The sequence below is a fragment of the Phalacrocorax carbo genome, chromosome 2, assembly GCF_963921805.1.
Source record: "Phalacrocorax carbo chromosome 2, bPhaCar2.1, whole genome shotgun sequence".
In the NCBI taxonomy this organism is placed as follows: domain Eukaryota; kingdom Metazoa; phylum Chordata; class Aves; order Suliformes; family Phalacrocoracidae; genus Phalacrocorax; species Phalacrocorax carbo.
In genome coordinates, this window is record NC_087514.1 from 35,483,899 (window position 1) to 35,507,850 (window position 23,952).

The 23,952-nt window shown below is 40.0% G+C and overlaps 2 protein-coding genes across 3 annotated transcripts; one reads left to right on the top strand and one right to left on the bottom strand.

Moving 5' to 3' along the window:
* Positions 1–1,676: 1,676 nt before the first annotated feature.
* TMEM70 (transmembrane protein 70) lies at positions 1,677–4,254 on the bottom strand. The gene is made up of 3 exons (XM_064442529.1): positions 4,042–4,254; positions 3,437–3,548; positions 1,677–2,354 (listed from the first exon to the last, which is right to left on the bottom strand). Exons 1-3 carry the CDS (start codon positions 4,198–4,200, stop codon positions 1,906–1,908), a joined length of 720 nt encoding a protein of 239 aa, XP_064298599.1. The 5' UTR covers positions 4,201–4,254; the 3' UTR covers positions 1,677–1,905.
* Positions 4,255–4,765: 511 nt separating this feature from the next.
* Positions 4,766–18,211, top strand: ELOC (elongin C). 2 transcript variants are annotated; one of them, XM_064442530.1, is made up of 4 exons: positions 4,766–4,880; positions 13,143–13,201; positions 15,287–15,430; positions 17,986–18,211. In XM_064442530.1, the coding sequence occupies exons 2-4, from the start codon at positions 13,198–13,200 to the stop codon at positions 18,174–18,176; spliced, it is 339 nt and encodes a 112-aa protein (XP_064298600.1). In that variant the 5' UTR covers positions 4,766–4,880; positions 13,143–13,197; the 3' UTR covers positions 18,177–18,211. The 2 variants fall into 2 exon arrangements, with proteins under 2 accessions (XP_064298600.1, XP_064298601.1); XM_064442531.1 differs by lacking the exon at positions 4,766–4,880 and adding an exon at positions 5,269–5,339.
* The last annotated feature ends 5,741 nt before the right edge of the window (positions 18,212–23,952 follow it).

Genomic DNA, 23,952 nt, shown 5'->3' on the forward strand with positions numbered 1-23,952 from the left:
CCAAGTCTCAAATTTAACAGTGAAAATTTTCTGCAATCAGAAGAAAAGGCTGAAGATTTTGATATTGCTCAAGGGGTACATAAACATAGTCTTGAGGCCTCTCTTTTACCTTCTCCTGCCAATTCTGTTTCCTCTTCTCCCTGTATTTGGCATTTAAGGATGAAGTTGACGTTACCCACAAGCACAAGAAAAGAGTGAATGCATGAGACATGGAAAGAATGGAAAGATTATTCTTAATTAGGTGTAAAATATCAGTAAGGACAAGCAGTACAACCAGGTGATCAGAATTGCTTGTTACTGACCTCACGTCTTCAATAACATTTATGGATTTTTTTTTTTATCTTATTGTTACCTATTAAGTGACACTGGCTTAATGGGGCTAGATCAGGCTTTTAAAATTACAGCTCTGCCAAGACAAAAAAACTGCCTCAAAAATATCTGAATGGGATGATCTCCTTTTCAATTACTCAGCAAGTAAATCAAGAGCAGTTTCAAAAGTCTGAAAAACAACACTTAAAAACACTGATGTTTTAATATGACCTATAGTGTCATCCTATGACAGGACACTGAAATAATAGTCTTGGAAGACATTTAGACTCGTCAATACATTTTTTTTCAGCTAGAACTTAACAAACATCCGTAAAGGTAGCTCTAATTATTTTCTCTTTATTTGCAGTATCAGGATGACTTAATTAGTAGCATCATATTTACTTATTAGAAAGGGCACTGCAAATACAAAAGGAGTAACGTGAATTTAGCTTTTTTTTTTTAATGCAGTAATTTTTAAGCCTCAAAATATTCAGGACCTCCATGATTTGAAAACAAATATCTGTCAGTTTATGTGACAAACGTTTCCTTGGGCTAAAAACATTTAAATCCAATTTCCACATACTTAAGAGTACAGAACTAACCACTCCAGTCACAGGAAGAGATCTAATCCTCTTTTTACTTAAGATAAAGGTGGCTTCCTTTGGAGCTCTAAAAATCAAGAGGTATGTTTTTTAAAGGCACAAGATCTAAACAGTACTCTACAGGAGATTCCCTTTTGCTTCCTCACCTTACATAAATGCTGACAGAGCCCATTTTAACCACCAGCTGATAGCACTTTAAGTCAGTTCAAATACAGCCCATTTTCAACAGGATAGTCACAGAGCAAATATGATGCTAAGGTGCTTCCCCCTGCCCAACAAAAGAGAGGCTTCTTGTTCTCCACCGCTGGGGACAGGGTTGCTTGGAGTGGGGCTCCAGCTTAAGAAACCATCGAGTAGCTGTGCATAGCTAGAGAATATTGCAAGGCAGCCATTCTCCCTATCTTCTCCCGAGGCCTGCAAGCCTCTAGGAGGCTGTAACGCCAACTGGCAACAACTGTCTGCTTTCTGCGGACTGGCTACCGATGCTCTCACAAAGGGAAGTCAAAGCCATCTCCATTCCTTTCATACCACCAGCAGCATTGATGAAAAAGCCCCATCTTTTTGGACTAAGGACAATTAATCTTTAAGGCTTAAAAGTTTAACTACGTTCTTGATGGGTAATGAGTATAGATGAATTTTTTTCCTATGAATGGCTCCTTTTGAAATGGAGATGGTGAGATTGCCGCACAGCCCATGCATTTCACAGTTCTCCTGCATAGTTAACAATAAAAACCAGGCCAAGAACAAACAAGCACAACACAGATCTAAGCATACTTTTTTTTTTTTACTATGTTTTGTGTCATTAACTCTGAAGAAACTCTCACAATGTTTACAAGTTTTAAAAAAATGTGTTGGTTGTTTTTTAATACATTCCAAAATGCATTTGGGGAACTCTAGCTATCTGATACTTCAGAAAACATAATAGAATCTTACATTCTTTCACATATATAGCACTGCACCATGAACAACAATGGTGACATACATGATCTTCAAATTACTTCCTTTCATCAGGTTCCTTCTCCTCCTCTAGGTTAAAATAAAAGGATTTGTCATAGCCCATGAGATGGTTATAATCCTGAGGATTCGGGAAAAGCGTCGGATTAACAAGCATTGATTTTGTTTTAGCATAAAATGTTGTAAACATCTTGGTGATGTCTGGAATCTTCACATCTTTCTGATGGAAAACAGTCGCTTTTTCTGCCAAGATTGCATTGTATGTAATGGCCGTATACGTGTCCATTTCATCTTTGTAATACAGTCGAATCACATAGCCTTTTGTAAGGACATGCAAAGTAACTGGTGTTACAAATGTAAAAAACCCGATCAACCCATAAAAGGCAGCTTGTATAAACAGGCTTTCAAATCCAATACCAGTTTTGAGCACGATGTAGGGCATCATGAACAGATTGAATATGCTGGTGGAGTAAGAAAAAAACCTCACACCTACACAGAACAAGACCAAAAGAAAATGAAGGTTAATATTTATGAGTAAAATTATCTCTATGATTAGGTATGTTTGGCTACTATATATATTGATGGCACTACTTGGACAGCTGCAGTTACTGAAAATCCACTTCCCTTTTATTTTTCAAGCTCACAAAAAAACCATTGGAAGTTCAACCCTACCTTCTTGCCACTTGTTTATATATTTGTGTTGGGTTTATCAGAGCTGGTAGCTGGCTCTATTTCTATGATGCAGTCAGCTACTAGCTGTTACGCAGACCTATGAAGCTTTTACTTCACAGATAGGAAAGTGATTTCAAAAGAAACTTTACTCCAGTTGTGGACACACATAATGGTAATCGTCACAGGTATGACTGGGAATTTCTCTTGTCATCAACAACTAATGTTGATGTTCAGTGTGCATTACAAAGAAGCTTGCTTGATCCCCCACCATATGTAACTTGAAAAGCCTAGGTTATTCAGTATTAACAAGTACTCCGCAGCCATCCTGCGTGCAGCCTGAAAGACAGCAGCCAGTGTTGTGGATCACCCACAAACCACCATGAGAACCAGCAGTCTAACATGCTGTGATAAGTATGTATGTTACGGCATAATCACTCCTTCTTTAAGACACATGTCAAAAACATGTATCAGAAAACATCCAATGGATTACTTTTCACCAGGTCTTTGTAACATTAACTAGTCGAAGAAAGATCAGCAGAGTCTCATTACAGATAGTGCATTTCATCATAGTATCTGTCTACTTCAGAAACATTTCAGTAACATTTGAAAGTGCACAGAATATAAACAGCAGTTACGGCTAATCTTTGTTCGCACTCCGAAGGCTGCAAGCGAAGCAGGACCAGGCTGAGGGGTTACAGAGATGCACAGTACCTACAGAACTCCCTGTAGACCTAAGTGTAGAAGCAGACACCACATTTTTTTTGCTGTACAGAGGATCCAGTTTTTACCAGAGTTGGAAAGGACAAGATGCTCTTTTATAACATTGCATTTTAAAGTTATTAAACACTGTTAAATTAAAAAAAAAAAAAGGGCAATACAAATCACTTCAAGTCACATACCTAACACTGCCTTTGCCAAATTTCCTTTATAAACTAGTCTTCCATGTTCTGGGTGTTCATGAGGGGAGGATGTTGAAAGGTTGCGAACAGCCACTCCTTGAAAAGATGTCACCTGAAAGATGAAAGTAGTACATGACCAAGAAACATCAGTACCAAAATACGCTTTTTAAAATATATATTTATATATATACACATGCACAAATATATACCTATATACGTATATATACGAACACAAAGTTCCTCCTTGCCCTGAACCTATTCCCAGCATCTTAAATTAGGGATTAAAGTCAGATTACACTACAACACGTGCCACAAGCAAACTCCAACTGATACGCTTCTTGACTGTTTTAATAATCTCCCATTTAGATATGCCAAATTAGCACTAAATATTTGCAGCCCCACTGACGAAGATTAAGTCTGCAGCCCTGTCACAAACGGCTCTGCAGGGAGACACTCCCACCCCCGCGCTTGCCAGGCCTCCGTCTGACCCCAGGGGTGCCTTGAGCGGAGTCTTCGTTCCTTTCTTAGAACCCCGTTTTGGCCGCGGCCCCGAGGCCTGCCGCCCTGCTCTGCCCTCCCTGTCCCCGCCACCCCCTCCCCACAACCTGCGGGGCCCCCGCGGCGGCGGGCAGGGCGGCCCGGCGGCGGCAGCCGGCCGGGAGCCGGCGGTGAGGGGCGCCCCGCAGCCAGGAGGCGGCGGCGGCGGGGGCTGGGGGGGCGGCGGGCCGGCGGGCGGCCGCCCGCAGCAGCAGCACCCACAACATGTCGGGCCGCCTCCCGCAGCGGCCGGCGGAGGGAGAGCGCCCGGCGGTGCACCAGTCGGGAGCCCCCGCCGCCTCCCGTGGCCCCGCGCTTTGGTTCCGCCGGCGGGAAGGGTCCGCCCGGTCCCGCCGCGCACCCGGCCGGCTGCTGGGGACACCCTCCGCCCGGTGGTGCGGCACCCCGGCCCTGCGGGCGGTGCGGGGCTCTGAGGCAGATATTCAGGGGCGCTCCCGCCAGCGTTGCGTTCGTGGGGGGCAGTCGGGAGGCGGCGAGACCGAGAACAATTAGGACCCGTGCAATTAGGGCCCGCGCCCAGCGAGTTTCGGACGCCGCCTGCACCGGGCGGGGCGGGGCGGGGCGGCGAGCCCTCAGGCACCTCGGCTGCCGCCAGCCCCGGGGCAGGTGCCACTACCCAGGCAGTCCCGCCTCAACACCTTCCCCCACCGCGCCGCTCCCAACATGGCGGAGCGGCACCCGCCATCCCCATGGGAACTACGCGCCCCGGCATGCCCCGCGCCCCGCCGCGCGGCATGCCGGGAGCCGGGCGCCCCCACGCCTCCCAAGGGCAGGGCGCTTGGCCCGGGCCGGAAGTGGCCTGTGACATCGCCGGAAGTGCTTGAGAGGCAGCTGGCCCGAGGCGGCGGGGGCCCTGCGAGCGGGGCGGAGGGAGCGGCGCCGACGGGTGAGGGGCGGCGGGACGTGGGGAAGGGGAACCCCGCGGCCTCCCCTCGGAGGGGACCGGGCCGCGCTCGCCCCGCTCCCAGAGGCGGGAGGGGGGTGGGGGGGAACCGGGCCGCGGGGCGGGGGGCGTGGGGGGGATGGTGCGGTGACAGGTTGGGGTGTCGTGTCAGGTCGAAGTGTCCCGTTTCTCCCACCCTCCACCCCCCACCCTCAACCTCCCCGGACGGCGGCGAAGGGCGCGTTTCTCTCCCCCGCCTGCAGGAGCAAAGCGGGTCCCCTCGAAATCCAGGCGGCGCCGGGAAAGGGGCTTTCCGGAAGGGTGTTTTAATTAAATACCGCTCTTAAACTTTTTCCGGCACAAATGACGTCCGGCCTCTTCCCACGCCAGGCCCTAGAGAGAAGGGGAAAACTTAAGGCCGAAAAGAATTTAGGATGCGCCCCCAGGGGTTGTTGTGCCAAGGTGAGAAGTGCTGGTGGAAGCGCGTTAGCGGCGAGGGTCGGCGAGGGTAAGCGAAGGGAGGGTGACGGAAAAGGGTGATGCAGTTACACGGAGTAAGAAAAACCAGCTTGTGGGTACCGTGCGTGCCTCAGAGGGAGGTTCTGCTTTGGTGCAAAGGAAGCTGAGCGCTGGTAAATTATTGAGGCCTTCAAATATTTGTGCGAAAGGAAAAGGGGTGTTAAGCAGCCAAGCTGGAGGGCCGGTTTAACCTTACAAAGTGTAATGCTGTGTGCAGGAGCTTTATTACAGATGTTTAATACTGTAGACTGTGAGTTAAGCCTTGCACTGTAGGGAGACTTAGATAGTCTCAGGCCACTTGTTTACTTGGGTTTGCTGAATATCACTTGCAAAAGTTCAGTTTGGAAGCAAGCCAGAAAAACATAGATAAATAGACAAGTGTGAGACCTTTAGGCTGAAAAACACTTTGTGCCCATGTTTCTGTATAAAGCCTTCTGTGCTCCAGTTTCCTCCCTTTGTTACACTAAGGACAGAAAATACTGTTAGGAGAGAAATAATGTTTATTAACCAAAGGGTTACTTAGAAGGACAATAAGTGTTAATTAGTATTTTGTAATATATTGGCTACCATCTTCGCACATGTAGTGTACAACTTCTACCTCGAGCTCAGCATTTTAATGTGTTTAAATTACGTCAATAAATTTTTTGCTAACATTTCCCATTAACATTGGGAGCTTTAAGATAATCTGTAGAAACTTTCTGTACTTTAGCATTTAATTTTTTTCCTTGTTGTATCAGAAAAAAAGCCATTTGAGACTTCTTTTTTTTATACTAGAATGGGTGATGAACAGATTTAGGTAGTTTCAAGTAGTCTTAATGTGAAGACTTGGTATTGGTAGAGTGGGGTGATCCAGTTGATTCTATGATTTTACCTTCTTCTATCTCCCACCCTCATATTTTTTTCTGATACATTTGTGTTCATGCTTCTGTCCCTTATGCTTTATGTGTGGACAAATGGATATCTTTCAAATGTATATTTAGCATCAGATGTCTCACCGGGTTTTTGTAATTCTCAGTGTGTATTACAAGAAACCCTCAAGTTTTGTCAGAAAAGTATGGGTTTTGTGAGATTAAAATAAAGGAATTTTGCTGTATTTTGACAAGTTCTCTTGCACCTAGAAAGGTTCAGAATTTAATTGTCGTCATTATGGGGTAGTTTGCATAACAGTAGTTTTTGATGGCTGCTTATAACAAGAGGGTGGAAATTCATGCCCTATATAATTTTGCATTACCAGTGTATTTTCCCCAATGGCAAGAGCTGTACGGTACAGGGCTTTTATTTTACATTAGGAAGAAAACAGTAACACCCCCCTACCCTTTTTTTTTTTTTTAAATATATTAAAACCTTCTGTGGAGTTACTGAAAAGGGAAGTTTCTGTAGATCAGAAAAGAACATCTTTTATGTGAGGTCTTTGATAGTCTGTGCACGGTAGCTTACTTAATCTTTTTATCTTAACTAGCATGCACCTGTAGCATACCTTCTGTCACACTTCAGTTTGCCCCCGAATGTTTGAATTATAGTGACTGTGAGTATGGAATAGCGAATCAGCTGATTCGGGAATCACACTATACCAGTTTTCTCTCATGGTTTTTCTAAATATGCTTTGATCCTTATTTACGTTAATTATTTTTTGATGTGTACTGAACAATGAATACTAAAGCGGAGAGTGGTATTTTTAAACAAGTTAGTGTGTGGGATCAAGAACAGGACTAGAATTTAGGATTAAACAGTAGGAGGCTCCTGTTTTAACATACAGCAGCTTTTGTTTATTCTTGCCAATATACAAATGACACCCAGAAAATGTCACATTTGGCTTCTAAACTAACCTAGGAATTGTGAAGGCATTTGTGTTATTTGCCCCACATTTTCCAAAAATTGATGGCGTAGAATACAGAAATGTCACCAGCTGAAGCGTACAAAAGCTGTGTGTGCGTTGCGCAGCTAATGAGTTGGAAGCCATTTGAATTTCCTTAGACCAGAATCGTTGTGGGATCAGAATCTGAGTGCTTGAAATGTTTGCACAGATCTAATTTTCCTGTGCTAACCAGAATAAAGCAATGGAGTTCTGGAATCCATACAGGGGTTGCATGTGTTCAGTTAAATTAGCGTATGTCCTTCAAGTCTATTCCAGTCTCATCAACGTACAAGATATACAAGGAAATTATATTCTGGAAACTCTGGGAAGTTTGGGAGATGAGCAGGCAGCTTTGGGAATGAGGTGGGACGTTCATGGACATGTTTTGGTTTTTTTCCTTGCATTTGATGCTCAAGAGAAGCAGAAGCAGGAAAGAGGTCAAACTAAACTCACTATACCATGCTATTTCTTCTTAGGGTTGTAAGGAGGAGAATAAGATGTTTAAGTACGCTAACAAGAACGCTTGCCTTGTGTAGGTTGATCACCATGTTTTACAATACTTTGCTCTATTCTACCTTGTAGGTGTAAATATTCCAGCAACTTCTGAAAATTTTCAGTTCTCTAATATCTAATGAGAATCTTATGTTTTCTGCAGCAAGAGCTTCCTTTTTAGACTGGTTGGAAAGTTTCTGTGCCAAATACACTGGTTTTAGTCGTATTGTATTCTCCCTCATTGACTAAGAAGTGGCATAACCTTTTTATGTAATCATTCTTTTAACAAATGCAGGTTTTGCTCATCTTTTCCTTTTTTTTAAGGAGGCAAGGCAGGAGAACAATAATACCTAATATACGTGCTTTTTTGAGATTAAAGGCAGGGAGCTGAACTACCTAATTGGTAATGCCACATTAGCTTCTTGAAGGGGAAATGGAATTGCGAATGTAATTCGACAAAAAAGAGCAGCTCTTTGCAGGAGTCTGAAATAGTCAGGTCAGGAATATATAATAAAAAAGGCAAACGTTTGAGTGTTCAGAAAACTTGGATTGTTCTCTTCCCTACCACTGCATTGGTGTGGTCTTGGCGAAATCAGACAGGGGCAGCTATAAGATACAGAAAAGTTGTTAAAATATAGGTAGTTACCAGGCATCTTCAGAAATCTCACTGAGTCTCTCTCTTCATGTTGTCTTGGCAAATGTTGTAATTTATATTTTTTTTGTTATACAGAACAAAAATATAGTGACATGTTTTGCAATAAATACTGTATTGGAAAATACACTGTAAGAAAATAATTTCTGGTAGGACAACATGCCAGGTCACTTGACTTTCCTGTTTGTAACCTATTATTTAATACTTAAGGGCGCACTGTTGTCAATTGAAGAAAAAAATTTTTGTGCAGAAAACTTCCCTCCGCAGTCATTTTACTGTCTACACAAGAGATAACTTATGTGTGGCAGGGATTTCTACATCCTTCATCTGTCTAATTTCTTTTCTGTGTGCATTTTTTAATGTTTTTTGGGGATGTTAAACAAATCAAGATTTCTATCAAAAATAAATATTATGTTTTCTGTGCCAATTTTTCAGTTATTTCTTTTGCTGTTCTCATTTATTTTTCTATAGATTTATGAACCGGTAAGATAGTTGGCTGAAAAAATAGGCTGCAGCTTGAGAAAGATTGTCTTAATATTGTCTCAGGTAACTTGAGTGTAGTTGTTAGGAAGCAAATGCTTTTCAAAAAAAATATTTTTAGAACTGCAATATGTTCAAATCTTCATAAAGTGTCATGACACACTGAACACTTCTTGATCCAGAGGAGAAACCAATAGATGCTAACAGGTTATTATTGCTTTTTTAGGTTTTTCAGGTTTCCCAGCTTTCTTGGTTTTCTTCCCTTTTCTCCTGTTTTGTTGCATTGGCTCTATGATTTTTCTGTGCTCTCTGCTATCCATATTTTGTCAGGAGTAAATCTATGCTTCTAAGAGTATTCACGATTACTGTTTTAGACTTTTTTGTCACAACAAATGACGCGGTGTTATATCAGAATAGACCCTGGGTGAAACCAAACTGTATCCCTTGCTTAGATGTGGAACATGTCATATCATGGAATGTATGATGTCTTTTTGTTAAAAGCAGCTAGGCTTTCTGCATCTTCTACTTTTGGCAATAGAATGTTAGTTTTGTTCTATGTTCAGGCCAAACTTGGATTCTGGAATAGCAGTATAAATTTTACTCTCTTTTTTTGTTGTTGTTGTATGTTCATTTGTTGGACTTAAACTGAGGAATAGTGTTGGCACGCATCTTCCTCTTTGATGCTTATCCTTTTGATGAATTGTTGTATTTATCTTCAGTCAACTTTTATTTTGCTAAGCTGAGTAAGCAAGTCTAATTTTTCTTTTATACAACAGGCTCGTCATATCAGTAGCTCCTGTCTGTAGTTCTTGTAATTAGAACTTCTTTTTCTTGAAAATAGGAATTCAGAATTGTGTGTGGTATTCCAGACAAGTTGTTGCTTATGTGCAACAATGTTTATATTTCCCTACCTCTGTTGCAAAGAAATCCTTGATGTGCATTTGCCTCTTCTTTCCCCGCCTTTTTTTACCCCCAACAGAGCTGCATCAGTTTGTAGTTGATCACAGAACAAATATACTCCCAAATAACAAGCCCTGACTACATGAAAGAAGCTTGAATCGGTCCCTGTGTGCAGGGATCTTGTGTTTCATATGGTTTTATTTCATGTGGCTTCTACTATGCTGTTTTTTTAAGACCAGTCCCGTGTGTGTGTGATACTATGTTCCTGTTTTGCTGCAGAGCTTTCCACTTCTGTCTTATCCAAATCTACCTATTCTTTTATGGCAGCACAGTTAAAAAAAGAAAAGTTTGATATAACTTCTCTAGTCCAATTGTTCCATGTTTGCAACGTAATATTGTATTCTTATAGAAAGTTTCTTTCCCATTTTAAGATTACCCTCTTATCACATTCTGTTTAAGCTCACATGATTTACTGAGTCCAGATTGCATCTTGTTTGAGTTTCCTTTTTTCAAGGAAATGACTGATTCATTTTTTAGGTATTGGTTTAGTCCAGCGTGTCCTAAATCTGCTAACGCTTACTGCATTTTTTAATCCTTTTTTCCTTTTTAATGCAATTGCATTCAGACCACTGAGCCTGATAGTTTTTTTCTTCTTTAAGTGTTAACTACTGTATTTTTTTGTCCTCTCTAATCATATGATAGCACATCTCATTTGATTTAATTAAAATACTCATTGTGATTTTTTGGGACAGCGTTAATATTTTGGTGTAGGCATTTTTTTCAGTTCTGCAACTTCAATGTATTGGCTCCCTCGAGTTGTGCTTTTACCTTGGAAGGTATTAATATATTTGCATTCCTACTAATTAGCCTGTCTTCATTCCTGTTTCTAGTGATTGGAAATCAAGGCACATTTTTTTTGTCACCAGTACCTCCACAAAATGATATCACTTCTGGGTTTTTTTTTTTTTGCATTATTGTTATTTATAAATCATAAGCAGTTTCACTACTCTTTTGGAGTGTAGGGAAGGTTTTTGTGGCTAGAGAAAGAGGCAGCACAAGCAATCCTCTTCTGTGAAGTAGAAGTAATAATGTAAAGTATCCCTTCAGTTCTGAGCAACTGATACTCTCTAATATGAGGCTTGATTCCCATGTACAAAAACTGTTGAAACAGGGTGAAAGATCCCATCGGTTTTGTGCCACAGCTGTTGCAGGACCCAAATGTAATTTACTTGGATGAGTTCCTGGAATTATTGAAAATGGCAAAGGCATTTAACACTCGATGTTAAGGTATCTCTATGACAGCGTACAAAAAGTAACTCTCAAAGGGCATTCCTGAATGTGTCTTGTATTTAAGAACTTTTCACCTGCAAAAGTACAGGTGAAGGTGTTCCTTATACCAGTGGGGAAGGAAAATCTTTTATAAGATATTTCTATAAAGTCAAGGTAACTTTCAAAGACAAAACCAGTGTAATTGGAGGATGCCTTTTGCTCAGTTCTCCACAGACAGCTAAAAAATATTGGTGTTGTGTGTGTAGTTTGATTAGGTGTATGTAATAAAGTGCCTTGTGAAAGCTTGAGGAAACATTGAGACTATTTCATATTAGTACTTGTGAAAAAAGGGAGGTGGAACAATTCAGCACCAAAGTGCTGGTGAGAAGTGGAGCTATCTCAGCAGTAGCAAAGAACTGCATCTTCCGAAGAGATGCAGAGATCTCTGTAAAACTTCCTCCAAATCTTGCACCTCCCTCCTCAACTTGCTTACATTTTTTGCTAAGCTTTTACCAGAAACATAGGAGGGGAGGGGACAGGAGGACTGGTCTCTGTTCTGTTTTTTTCACACTTCCCGCTCTGGGTTCTGTCTCTAGTGAGTAATTGCAGTTCGTGACTCTGCTGTTGCTCATTGCTTTTCGAAGCAACAACATGGATTGTCAGAATTCTTTAGTCTCTTTGCTGCCTCCAACCCTGGATATTGGCTGGGAAGCCACCCAGAATCACTGGTGCTGTTTTCCTGAACCTGTGGGCACACAACAGTAGTTCATTGACTTGTGCTGGGTTAATGTTTGGAGAGTAGCTGTTGATGGGAAAGGAATTTTAGGACAGCAGGTGGGTGGGTGAAATTTCTCTTCCAAAGTTTTCTTTTCCACAGCAGAGATGCAGTTCAGCATAAAGCAATACATGTTGTATGTGACCATACTGGATTTGTTTTGCAAATAAGTGCTTCCATTTCCCTAACTCTTTGGATTCATTTACATGGCAAAATACATATGCATCAAGCTGGATGTCAGTTTATAAGCCATGGAAGCTCCTGGTTACCTTACCGTGTGAATACTTACATTAAATGTCTGAAGTAGATTATCTAGGTGACATTGGTGGCTGTATCAGGAACTGTCAGTCTTCTGGGAAGGACAGGTTGGAGGCCAGGTATTTAGTGCACACTGATTAGACTGATGCCTGAGCCTTCTCTTCTCCCACCTAAACAACCCCAGTTTTCTCAGCCTCTCCTCATATGGCAGGTGCTCCAATCCCTCGGTCATCTTTGTGGCCCTTTGCAGGACTCAGTAGAGTCTGGCATGTGCTGGGGAGCCCAGAGCTAGACCTGGCACTCCAGACTTGTCCTACTAGAGCTGAGTGGAGGGGCAGGATCACCTGCCTCAACCTGCTGGCAACAGTCCTCCTAATACAGCCCAGGGTGCTGTTGGCCACCTTTTTTGCAAGGGCACGTTGGTGGCTCATGTTCAACTTGGTGTCCACCAGCATGCCCAGGTCTTTTTTTGCAAAGCTGCTTTCCAGATGACCAGCCCCCAGCTGGTAGAGGTGCCTGGGGTAATTCTGCCCAACGTACACGGTTTTACCGTTCCCTTTGACGAGCTTCATAGGTTTCCGGTTGGCACCTTTCTCCAGCTTGTCAAGGTCCCTCTGAATGTCAGGACAACCACCGCATCTTGAACTGCTCTCTGACTTTTTTTTTTACCTCTGTAGACAAGCCATTCAGTCTCTAAAGTTCTTTTTGTGTTGTGGCAAAACTTGATTTCTTTACCTCCACAATACCATTGCATGGATGTTGTCCATAGTGATAAAAGTCCTAAGGCTCCTCAAATAACTAGCTTTATAGTCACAGGTCTTCGAAAAGTTTAGGGGAACAACTTCTTTACAAAGTAAGCTGAACTTCAGAGATTCTTGAATATGGTAGCAATCTCTGGACAGCAAAGGTAAGTTTCAAAACGTAACGATGCTCATCAACGTTTCATGCTGTGTATCATCGTATTCTTTTCTGAAGAATATTTCTGATAACATAAAGGCTAATAACTAAATTTGACTTAAGAAATTGTACCACTGACTGAAAATATTGCCACTTGTGTTTTTTCAGACGCTCCTATTGCAAAAGCTGCTGTTGAAAAGAAAAAAATTTTTATAAGAAGAGAATGGGTAAGTTAATCTTAGAGGGTTTTTTTGTTTCCTATAATGTGAAGCATTTTCTCTCTTGCATCAGTAGAGGAGGAGGATTTTAAGACTTTAAATGTAAATGTTGATCTTGTCACTGTTTTTCTTGTAGCCTCAAAAGTTAATGGAACTTTCTACAGATGTTTTTTAGGAGGATTTTCTCAAGTGACTGTTCATTTGTTGAAAGAATTGTTCAGAGTGTATTATTCTAACAATAAATTTCACTTGCTTAATACGTGTAGTGCTGAAAATGTACATGCTCAAATAGGATGCCTTTAGACTTTTATAGCACTAAACTTTTAGATAGTGGACAAGAAAATTTCACTATATACTACGGTCAGCCTGTTGAGTTCTGGCTAAGAGATCATAATAAGGACTGATTTCTGTAAAATTACATCAGTGTGTGATCTGACTGAATGTCTGAAACTCGTATCTGCCTCTACAAATGACTGGTTAATGAAGAAAAATTGGACAGATTCTGGTTTTATTTATACTTTTTGTGAATATATTTTAGCATGTTTGGCACTGGCAGTACTTTATTTAAATTGGCAGTAACTACATGGTAATTAAATTTTAACTTCCAATTCACAAAGCAACTTAATTGATTGGGGGAATGTTATATTTGCTGTAACGCTAGCTACAATGCAAGGTACTTATTCCAATAAATATAATTTCTATCCTTTGTTTTGTCAGAAGGAGAAACAACAATCACATAAATCGTCAAGTTTGTAGTCTGTATCTGTTTTATCTTCTGTACTTCTGCATGTAATTATGAAGTAGTGGCTGTATATTACTTTTCTAGAAGCATAGAGATCTCTTCTGTTATACTTTTCCAAGGTGGAAAAGCTTCCAGGACTTTCATTTTTAACTTTCTGTCAAGATTAATACTGTTCTGAAAATCAAATTTTATGTACAGTGTCAAATTCAAGTATTTTTAAATGGTATTCTAGCAATACTTGCTATATTAGTCCCTTAGAAAATACAATATTTAAAAGAAGGCATTAACCTTCCAGTTTGAATTTGATAGGATTTGTATATTTAGTGGGGTGGGGCTTTTTACACTCATTTTTTCCAAAATATTTTAATATTACTGCAGTCTTAAGTAATAAAGAGTTTATAGGAACGTAGAAAGACCTACTACAGAGAGCCATGGTGCACTGTACAGGCACCAAGCAGTCAGTGGTTCCTGCCCCAGAGAGCCTGAATAGACAAGACAGGTGCAAGATGGGGAAACTGTTAAGACTGCACAGCATGAACAGTACAGTGGTGGCAACAGTAACGTTTTTTTCAACTTCTAAAGATAGCGCTGTTAGGAGAGAATAAATGAACAAACAAAATGAGAAGGGGGATAAGGGCGTCTAGAGAAATGAAGTACAGAGGAGGGATATAGTGAGACAGAACGGAGAAGGGAAATGGAAAAAGCACAGTCAAAACTGCTGTGGGGGGAATTTCCAAATTTCCTTGGTTGTAGCGCTTCCGTACTTTCACGGTTTTGCACCAAAAGTCACAACAAAGGCTGTGCACTAACGCTGTGTGGTTCCAGGTCTGGCTGGACAGTGAGGGAGGATGAATCTTATTTCATGTCATTTTTCAGTACAGGAATACCGACTGGTTTTATTCTTACCTGTGCTTCAAAAAATGCTTTTTTTCCTTGTAGTCTGTATTTTTAAACATTGAGTATGTATTTAGGTAACTTTTAGTAAGTACTAGTATGATAAATGTGGCTGTAGCCTTATGGAGGGAAGAAGTAGCATGTTCAATTCACTTGAGAGTGTCTAAAATAAAATTTCATCCCTACGTAGATTTTAAAGATCATGTCAGAATTTGGTGATGGAGAAATGAGAGATGTTAATAAAAAAATTCCTACTTCTGCAAAAATTCTTGCTTTAAAACAGATTGCTGGGCGCTTCAGAGAAGCTGTCTTCAAACATGTGAAATGCTTCTCTCATTTCTGGTTCTGTCGGGTTCTTCAGTTTGCAAACGTAGTCATAGAAAAGACTGCAGTTTGCATTCTTAGTGATGTGAACCAGTCATTGTGTTCTGAAACTGTTAACCTGTTTTCCATTATAGATGGAGAAGAGAAAACATACGGTGGGTGTGAGGGCCCAGATGCTATGTATGTGAAGTTAATATCTTCTGATGGCCATGAGTTCATTGTAAAAAGAGAGCATGCATTAACATCAGGAACAATAAAAGCTATGTTGAGTGGACCAGGTAGGTACAAAACAGTTCGTTCCTTCACGCCCTTTGTTTTTGCCTTTGGACAGTTTGAATTCATGACATGCAGCGAGTGAAAGTTGGAATAAATTATAACTTTTCCAGATCCTGCCTAGTTCCTCTTTCCGGTGGAACAGTCCAGCTCTGTGGGGTGTTGTGCTCCCAGACATAAAATCGGACTCTGTCTCCTTTGGTCAGTTAGCAGTCTTACAGTGCCGTTACTCCAGTTTCCCATGGTACGAGAACTTGAAATGTGTGGATATCAAGTTCAAAACAAACAAGATCTGGTAGTTCTTCATGGCCACCTCCATGGCGAAACTTTTAGTGTTCTGTACTGGGTCTGGCTGGTATGGAGTTAATTTTCTCCATAGCAGGTTGTGTGGTTCTGTGGTTTACATTTGTGACCAAAACAATGCCGATAACACACCAGTGTTTTAGCTGTTGCTGAACAGTGTTTGCGCAATGTCCAGGCCTTCTCTATTTCTCACTCTTCCCCCCACCCAGTGAATACAGAGGGGAGTGTGCAAGAGGTTGGGAGGCAGATGACCCAAACTAACACAACAAGGCAGACAACCCAAACTAACCAAAGAGACATTGCATGCCATATAATGTCATGCTCAGAAGCAGAAAGGGAGAGGAGGGGGCTAGGGATCCATCTTTTGTCTTGGAACTGGCTGCCATCAGTCTGCCTGTGGGAGGTGGTGGGTGGTTACCTTTGCATCAGTTGTTTTGTCCCTTTCTATTCTTCCACTTGTGTTTCGCTTATTAACAATATTTTTTATCTCAACCCATGAGTTTTCTTGCTTTTAGTCTTCTGTTCCTCTTCCCTTGTCCACTCTAGGGGGAGGTGAGGAAGTGGCTGTGTGGTGCTTAGCTCCCTACTGGGGCTTGGGCCACAACGTGTTCACGAGATCCTATGGCAAGGAGTTCCTGACCTTAATGACAAAAGTTAGCTTAAGTTATAGAAGAGAAGGATCTCCTCTGTTGCTGAATATGTGAGACTACCTCTGGTTTAAGAAGTGTCTGAACTAATTCTTGAGGACCAAAAGGGTGGAGGAGAGAACAGGGAGAAGTTAACCTATGTGCTTTCCCTCTTCTGTACCTTCATCCTGTATGTGTAGCTCTGGCCACTTGAGGGGTGGGCAGTAGGTGACATGGGGCTTTGGTCATTCTTATATTCTCTTTTAGATTCTGGTGAGAAGGATTACGGGAGAGATCTGTTTGCTTAATATATTTTCAATTAATTAATAGTAGTTGGGCAAACAGCAATTAAAATCCTCAGCTTAATGTTCTGCTAAATGTCACTGTAAGCATTGCATTTGAAAATATGTAGGAGGTCTGTTGTGTCTGATCCACTCCATGTCAGCCTCCCAGACATGTGAGAGGAAGAGCAGTTATAAGACCTGCTTTGAATTTGTTCCACAAACAATGTGAAGGAATAAAAGGTGAAGTAGCCTGCTTAGAGGGCTAGAAAACTGACTGCAAAGGAGTCAGCATTCAAGAATGTTTTGTATAAAAATTAGCAAGATAAATGGGTTCACAAGGAAAAGTACTCTTGCTGTCTAGTTCAGTAGGTCATAATTTCACTGATGTGTAAGTGTTCCCTATTTCAGTACCGTGAGATTGCCAATACACTAACTTTTCTTCCAATGCTTCCTACTGTTCCTGTGCTAGAATTCAAGCTGAATTGGCTTCAGTGCATGCAGATATTTCTACACAAATATGTGTAGGCATTAGTAAATTGAATTAAATAAATTTGCTTTGTAGTTAGAACAGGATTCCTATAGAAATAGTGGGAGCCAAACATTGCTAGGTCTCCCATAAATGTGGAGTACATGTTAGTGTTTTTTGTATCATTTTTCAGTTTAATGAGTTGAAAGTCCAGAGAGATGAGGAAAAGAGGGACAAAGATAACAGTAGGAAGGCTGTGGGGCTAACCACAGGATGACTTCATATCATCCAAGCTCCATGCTTAAAGGCACTATAGAAAGCTAATTTCAAATGCACTTGGGTTTTGAGATTTGAGCTTTAGATAAATTTCAACCCTCTGTCAAATTTGAGAAATTCAAAACCAGTGGGATCACAGAGGAGACTACTGATAAGTGTGCATATACAGATACAGAACATCTATAAACTTTCTTTTTTTCCCTTGGGTAAGACAGCTAGAAATTTGGATTGATACTTTTTTTTTTTTAAAATGTTGTTACTGTGACCTTTAGAGCTGAGCACACTACAGTTTCAGAGTACCTATCAAGGAAGCATCAGAATTAAACATAAATTTCTGGTGTAGTTGTTCAGAATATTGTTAGTAGGCTCTAGCCAAAATAAGCATTTTGTAATGCAGGGGATCTTAATATTCTTGAGGGTTGTGCATGTGTCATCCAGCTTTACACTGAAGAATCTAATACCCAGTGATATGGGACTTATGTGAGTCTCTCTAGAATGTGTTGTATTAGATGGTAAAGCGTTTCATTTTGCAGTGAATTGAGATTCTGACTTTTGGTTTGGTGTTTTGTTTTTGTTTGGTTTGTTTGTTTTTGTTTTCTCTACAGGACAGTTTGCAGAAAATGAAACAAATGAGGTGAATTTCAGAGAGATCCCATCCCATGTCCTATCCAAAGTATGCATGTATTTCACCTACAAGGTCCGCTATACTAACAGCTCTACGGAGATTCCTGAATTCCCAATTGCACCTGAAATTGCACTGGAACTTCTGATGGCTGCAAACTTCTTAGATTGTTAAATAAAATAAATTATAATAAAAAAATGTAAAACTTTTTTCAGTATTTAATACATGTAGTTCAGTTAGTAACTTTTTTCAGATAGCATGTTGCGTGTGTGCTGTTGAGAACGGTAAAGTTCACTGCAGAGGCAATTGCCTTCAGTCCTTTTGCATATAGCAATCATTCAGTTGAAGTTTGTTTTGCTGCTTACACAAATAAGGACCTTTTCACAAACTGAGACAAATAAACAAATATGCCAATTAGTAGATGGCTATGCCTTATCCTTTAGGTGTGGTAGAACTTTCTTTTAATACGACGACCATAGAAAATACCGGAGTTTAGTCAAATGCTCTCTAAAAGGTAATTATAGTTAAATACGAGTAGCTGTTTAGGGTTTCTAACTTTCTCTTATTGTTAAGGTTTCTAAACATCTGAACTTAATCTCCTTTGTAAGATAGCTGTCCTTTAGCGTACTTATACTAACTAGACTAGAAGTGCCCTCCCTAAGGTTTGTATACCGACAGCGATATTCCATTTAGGTTGAAAGTGGAGTATGTAGGAGAATGCTTAAGGCTTTTAATTTAAATCATAGTGTAGACATGCGTAAAGGTGTGCTTGATACATTTTTCTTTTATAACCTAAATTTTCCCCATCAGTAATTACAAATATTTAAGTCACTTGTCTGTATGTAAGACTGTGATCCTACTGACAGTGGCTTTTAAGGGGAAAAAATAACTGTTACAATCTGTGTATATTATCTTCTGTATAACATATAAGGTTATTCTTAATGTACTGTCACTTGACCTGATACGGATTTTATATGGTTTCAGTTATGGTTTATTTCCATTGTTGTGATTGGTTATGTAAAGCCTGTATTTAATCTTTAGAGTAGTAGTCATTTAAATTTTGTAACACAGCAACTGACAAGATAGCAGTTACCCTATCTCTTACCTCTTCTTCGACCTCTCCCTTGTATCCACAGAAAAAGACCCTGAAATGTGGAGGTCTTCTATATTTGAAGGAAAGGGCATTAAGCAGATGTTTAAGGAGCTGTTTTATAAATTTCATAGGTATTTCCAATGTTTTTACAAATACTTTAGGGGAAAAGGATTGGCAAGCCACTGACATCATACTAGAATGGAGCACATCATCTCTTGGTAGTTCTTGCTGGTAGTTGCCTATACTACTATCAGTTCTTTCTTCAAAACAAGTTTCTATCAAGAAAAAAGAAATAAACTTGAGGCAAGAAGTTGCTTTTTGTTCAGCCGCAGCCTGAAGAACCCTTCTGCCAAAATCATCTGTGAATGAGAATAAATCTAATGCATCATAAAAAATGATGCGAGGAAAATGTAGTTAGCGTTTCCATCAGCTGCCACTGCTTCAGCTTTGTTTTGATCAAGAGGTGGTTGTGGTTTTCATGGAAAAATCCCACTGACAGGTGGTGGGACCGTTTTATCTATGTATTAAATCATGGTGAATTTAGAGGGCTGAAACTCACCTCTAAACCTGTTTGCCAACGTAAATACAACTTTGAAGAGATTTTTTTTCTGGACAAAAGCTAGTAACTTACATAGACTATGCAGCCTGCCCATGGAGGAGTCGAGTCCTGACAAATGAAATTTTACTCTGGGCTTGAACGATGCTTGATAGACAAGCTGACGTTTGTCAGTGTGTTGATAGGTTAGCTGACGTTTATTCACATCACAGACTTCGGCACAATTTATTGTGTTTAATGTGGGGATGTTTATGTCTAGATTGGTTTTGCACGATAAAGCTGAAGTGCATTGCAAGGCAATTGTCTGAAATCCTATGTTTAAAGCACTCTGGTCAGTGCTGTTAGTAACTCATTTTCAAGAGAACTAAAAAGATAAACACAAACCAGAGATTCCCTGTTATGCTGCTTTTGTTAGAGCCACTAGGGATTCCCTAAAAGGTCAAGGAATACCGACATGGATGTTTTAGTCCCAACTACATTTCAGTCTGAGTCAAGTGCTTCGGCCATTTTTAATAGTCTTGAGGTTAATGACTTGACATCAAAAATTATTTCGTTTAAAATTGAAGTAAAAAGGATGTCATTTTTTTAAAAAAGGTGTTTTTTCCTTTTTTCCCCCCTCCCTTTTTAAGCATTCCAAAACAATCTCCTGTTAAAATACATCACATTTTATGATTCTGTACTTCAGCAGTAAGGTAAAATGGATGGTTTAGTTCTGAATAATAATAATTTCATTGTTTTTCCTTCAGCTTAATGTATCATACAGTAGCTTTGAACACTCAGGAAATGCAGTAGTGTCCTAGAGCGCACTATTTGCAAAACCACGGGCTGTTAAAACTAACCTGCAGATTTCTAAGGGGGAGGGGGGCAGAGGGAATTAGTGCAATTTCCGTGATAGTGACGTGGGTATGCTATTATCAGACAATTGGAAACTTACCACGCTTAACCCCTGAGTTCTAAATAAATTTCAAAATTGAAAATTTTTAAACCTGTGTTTCTGTTGATTTATGACTTCTCAGAGCAAGTATTCATATGTAGAATCATAATTTTCATGGCTATTTGTTGAGTAAATTGCTAATAGCATTTGGGTAATAGGTTGTGAAACGGCATGTATAAAATCAAAACAGTTTTTTTCATAGTTCTGAAGAGTTTCATAGATGTAAAGTCTTTAGATATCTTTGTGCTCCTCTGAATTACAAGTATGCGCAATTCTCAGAAACAACCAAGTACTAAAAAAGGATGGTATTCCGGAACAGCCTTGAAGAGGATATTTTGAAGACTTCAGGTACCCCATAATACTCCTTTTCACTTAGTAAGCTAGTCATGTATCTGATGGTTCAAATTTTACATGGAACCACTGATTTAGCCATAAAAACTTCCAGATTCTTTACTAACTGTAAGCAATGAGAAAGGTCCTGCAGGTTTATGGTTTTTCATCATTTGAGTATGTATAAGCTGCTGAAGAAGTCTCTGATGGCCTCCAACATGAAATAGTCTGCGCATCTCGAACGACCAGAACTCCATTCCACGAGACATGAAATTCTGTTTTGGTTTTGAGGTTGAGGAAAGAAGGATTCACCATCAAGGTTCACCATGCCATTATATTCAAGAGCTGTGTTGAACACGATGTCTAGAAAGCATTTCTTAATTATCAGTAGTAAGTGTGGAAAACTGGTTGCTTCTGTCTGCGTTCTATCACTGTGTATCGTATTTCACAGGCGTAAGTTGCAGCAGTGGCTATTTGGTTCTTTCACTCTTGTTTTTTACTCTTCCCATTGAAAGGGGTTTCCCAACACCTGCTGACATCTGTTGGTTTATGTGATAGATAAAGCGGACAAAGAAATTAATGGGGCAGGGAAGTTTGACTTTTCAGTCCATGTTTTGTGCCTCTAGTTTCATTTATTTTGTTAAGTCTCAAATGTCGCAGTATAACTTAAAAGGGTAACAGCTACTGCAGAGTCAACAAAAGCAGGATGTTAGTGTGTAGGTACTAATGAGAAGTAGCAGGTTTTCTAGCTGGAAACTAAGGGTGGAAGCTGTGGCATAAACTTAATTTGAACAATTGAATAAGAGAAATAGCAGGAACTAATTTTTTTTAAGATTGTGTGGATTTGGAATTTAAATTATTATGTTGGTTGTAAAAGACAGGTCAAAGCTTTGCAATTAGCAAAAAAGGCATTGGGTAGTTTTTCCCGTGGAAAAAGGTCAATACTGTAGGATTTTTTTGACAAATAACAAACTGGATTGGAGTTGGATTTTGTTTTAAACATAGCTTATTAGATGGCAGTTTTTATGAGAAGATACCAATGCTGTGAACCCGATGTGTTGCACAACGAATGGAAGAGCTGGAAAAGAGCACATAGTAGATTTTGTGATTATTATCAGTCACCTGTGAAGCTTGTTTGAGTGTCGTCACAAGGGCAGCACAGAGAAAAGGACGGTGAGTTTTTATCAGTTCAAGTTTTAACAAGCGTTATGTGTCATGAAATAAAGCTTTGAGTATGTTACATCTGAAATGTAGGTTGTGGTGCAATTTCTCTTCTATGGGAGAAAGGTCACTGAGATAAAAAAAGGAAAAAAAGGAGATATTTCTCTCTGTCATTGCCACGGTACTGTTTTATGTTTACAGAACACAGGATTTTCCTCCCACGCTATGTGGGAAGGGAATTAGAGATGCAAGATGGTGATTGTTGTTTGACAAATTGAGCACTTCAGCATTTTATCCTATTGAACTTAATGTACTCAGTTTTCAAGGTGTTAATAGTGTAATGGTTTGTAGTCTCACTTGCTGAGGGTAGAATTGGAAAATTAAGTTAAAATTGCCCCTGAAACATGTACTGTGTTTTAGATTGGTGAAAGGAACAACGTAAGAGAGTTTTTAAATAAATTTAAATTGTACTGCACTGTGGTAAAGTTACTGGTTTTCAGGATAGTTTTGTGAGATGAGTTTTTTTGCAATACAGGCATGGATTAATGCTCCTTGTTTAATTCTTGCCAATTTGCTTCCTCAGTCAGAGTTATTTTGAAGTTAAAAACAAATACTGTTGACTCCTTTAATATTAATTCAAATTTAAAACTGCCTTTTCAGGTGAGAATTCATAGCTGAGGCTTTTCTTCCCATGACAAATACACTACTGGTAACATACTCTGCACAAAACCATAAGTAACACATAATTCGTGTCTTAGGTTGCTATACATTCTTGTTATTCTCTCTAGTTAAACAATGGGATGCTTGTTATGCAGGTTAATTCACTCTCACATAAATAGTTCTCAGTTTTGGTTGGTGTCACCAAACCTGAAAAATATCTAGAATCTAAATGCATTTGGCACAAAGGATTTAATTTCCTTTTTATACAGAGAAAACTTCCTGCATTACCATACTACATTTTCCAGAAGTGACGCTCCATTTCAGTCAGAATTATTTGTAGCAAACTACTTGAAACATGTAAAAAATATATCAATATTGCACTAACATTTAAGCTGCTTTCAGATTTGTCATAGAGCACTTAAATTAAAAAAAAAAAAAAAGTTGACTTGTAATAAACAACTATGCCTTAACAAGAGAACTGCCTGAAAATATTTAGTGGAAATACTTGAGCAACTGCTCATCCTTTGTGTTTTCATAACAGAGCTCCATTTCACGGCAGACGTATCCCATATGAAGTCTTGTCTTTCCTGAGGGACATGAAATAAACAAACGCAAACCAACAGGCTGGACCAGTGTCACCTAGGTGTACCGGCCTGCAAAATTAAATTCTGCAAGGTCTGTAAGTGGCGTGCAGGGTCCGGTGACGGCGGCATGCAGTCTGATACACGCATTTGGAGGACTTGCTTCTCATCCCTCAGGAGCTGTGGTAGCTTATGGCACAGGTATATAAGTTACTTGAGAAGCCTCTTCTGCAATTTTATCTTGCTTCTAGACTAGCAAGGCACCAAACAGGTACTTAATTTTGAAAATTCCTTTTCAGTATCTTCTTCATTGGTTATGAAGTCAGAGTCACTTCTCTGTATTCCTAATAACAAAACCAGCTCAGTATTCATATACCTCTTGGGCTTACCTGAGAAGCCTTCAGTTCACAGGTTAAAAAAATTACTAAATTATTATTATTATATTTCAATTTTAAAGGTATTTATTATCACTGAGCAGAGTCTGAACCCTTATATTTGGTAGACACAGTACTCAGCCTGCTCACGTGGGCTCTGGAAACGGATCCTTTTGATGCGGAAGAACTTTTAATAATTGCATAACCTTGCACTTTTTATTGTATTAATCTGTTTCATTGAGTATAGGTCCTACACAGTCC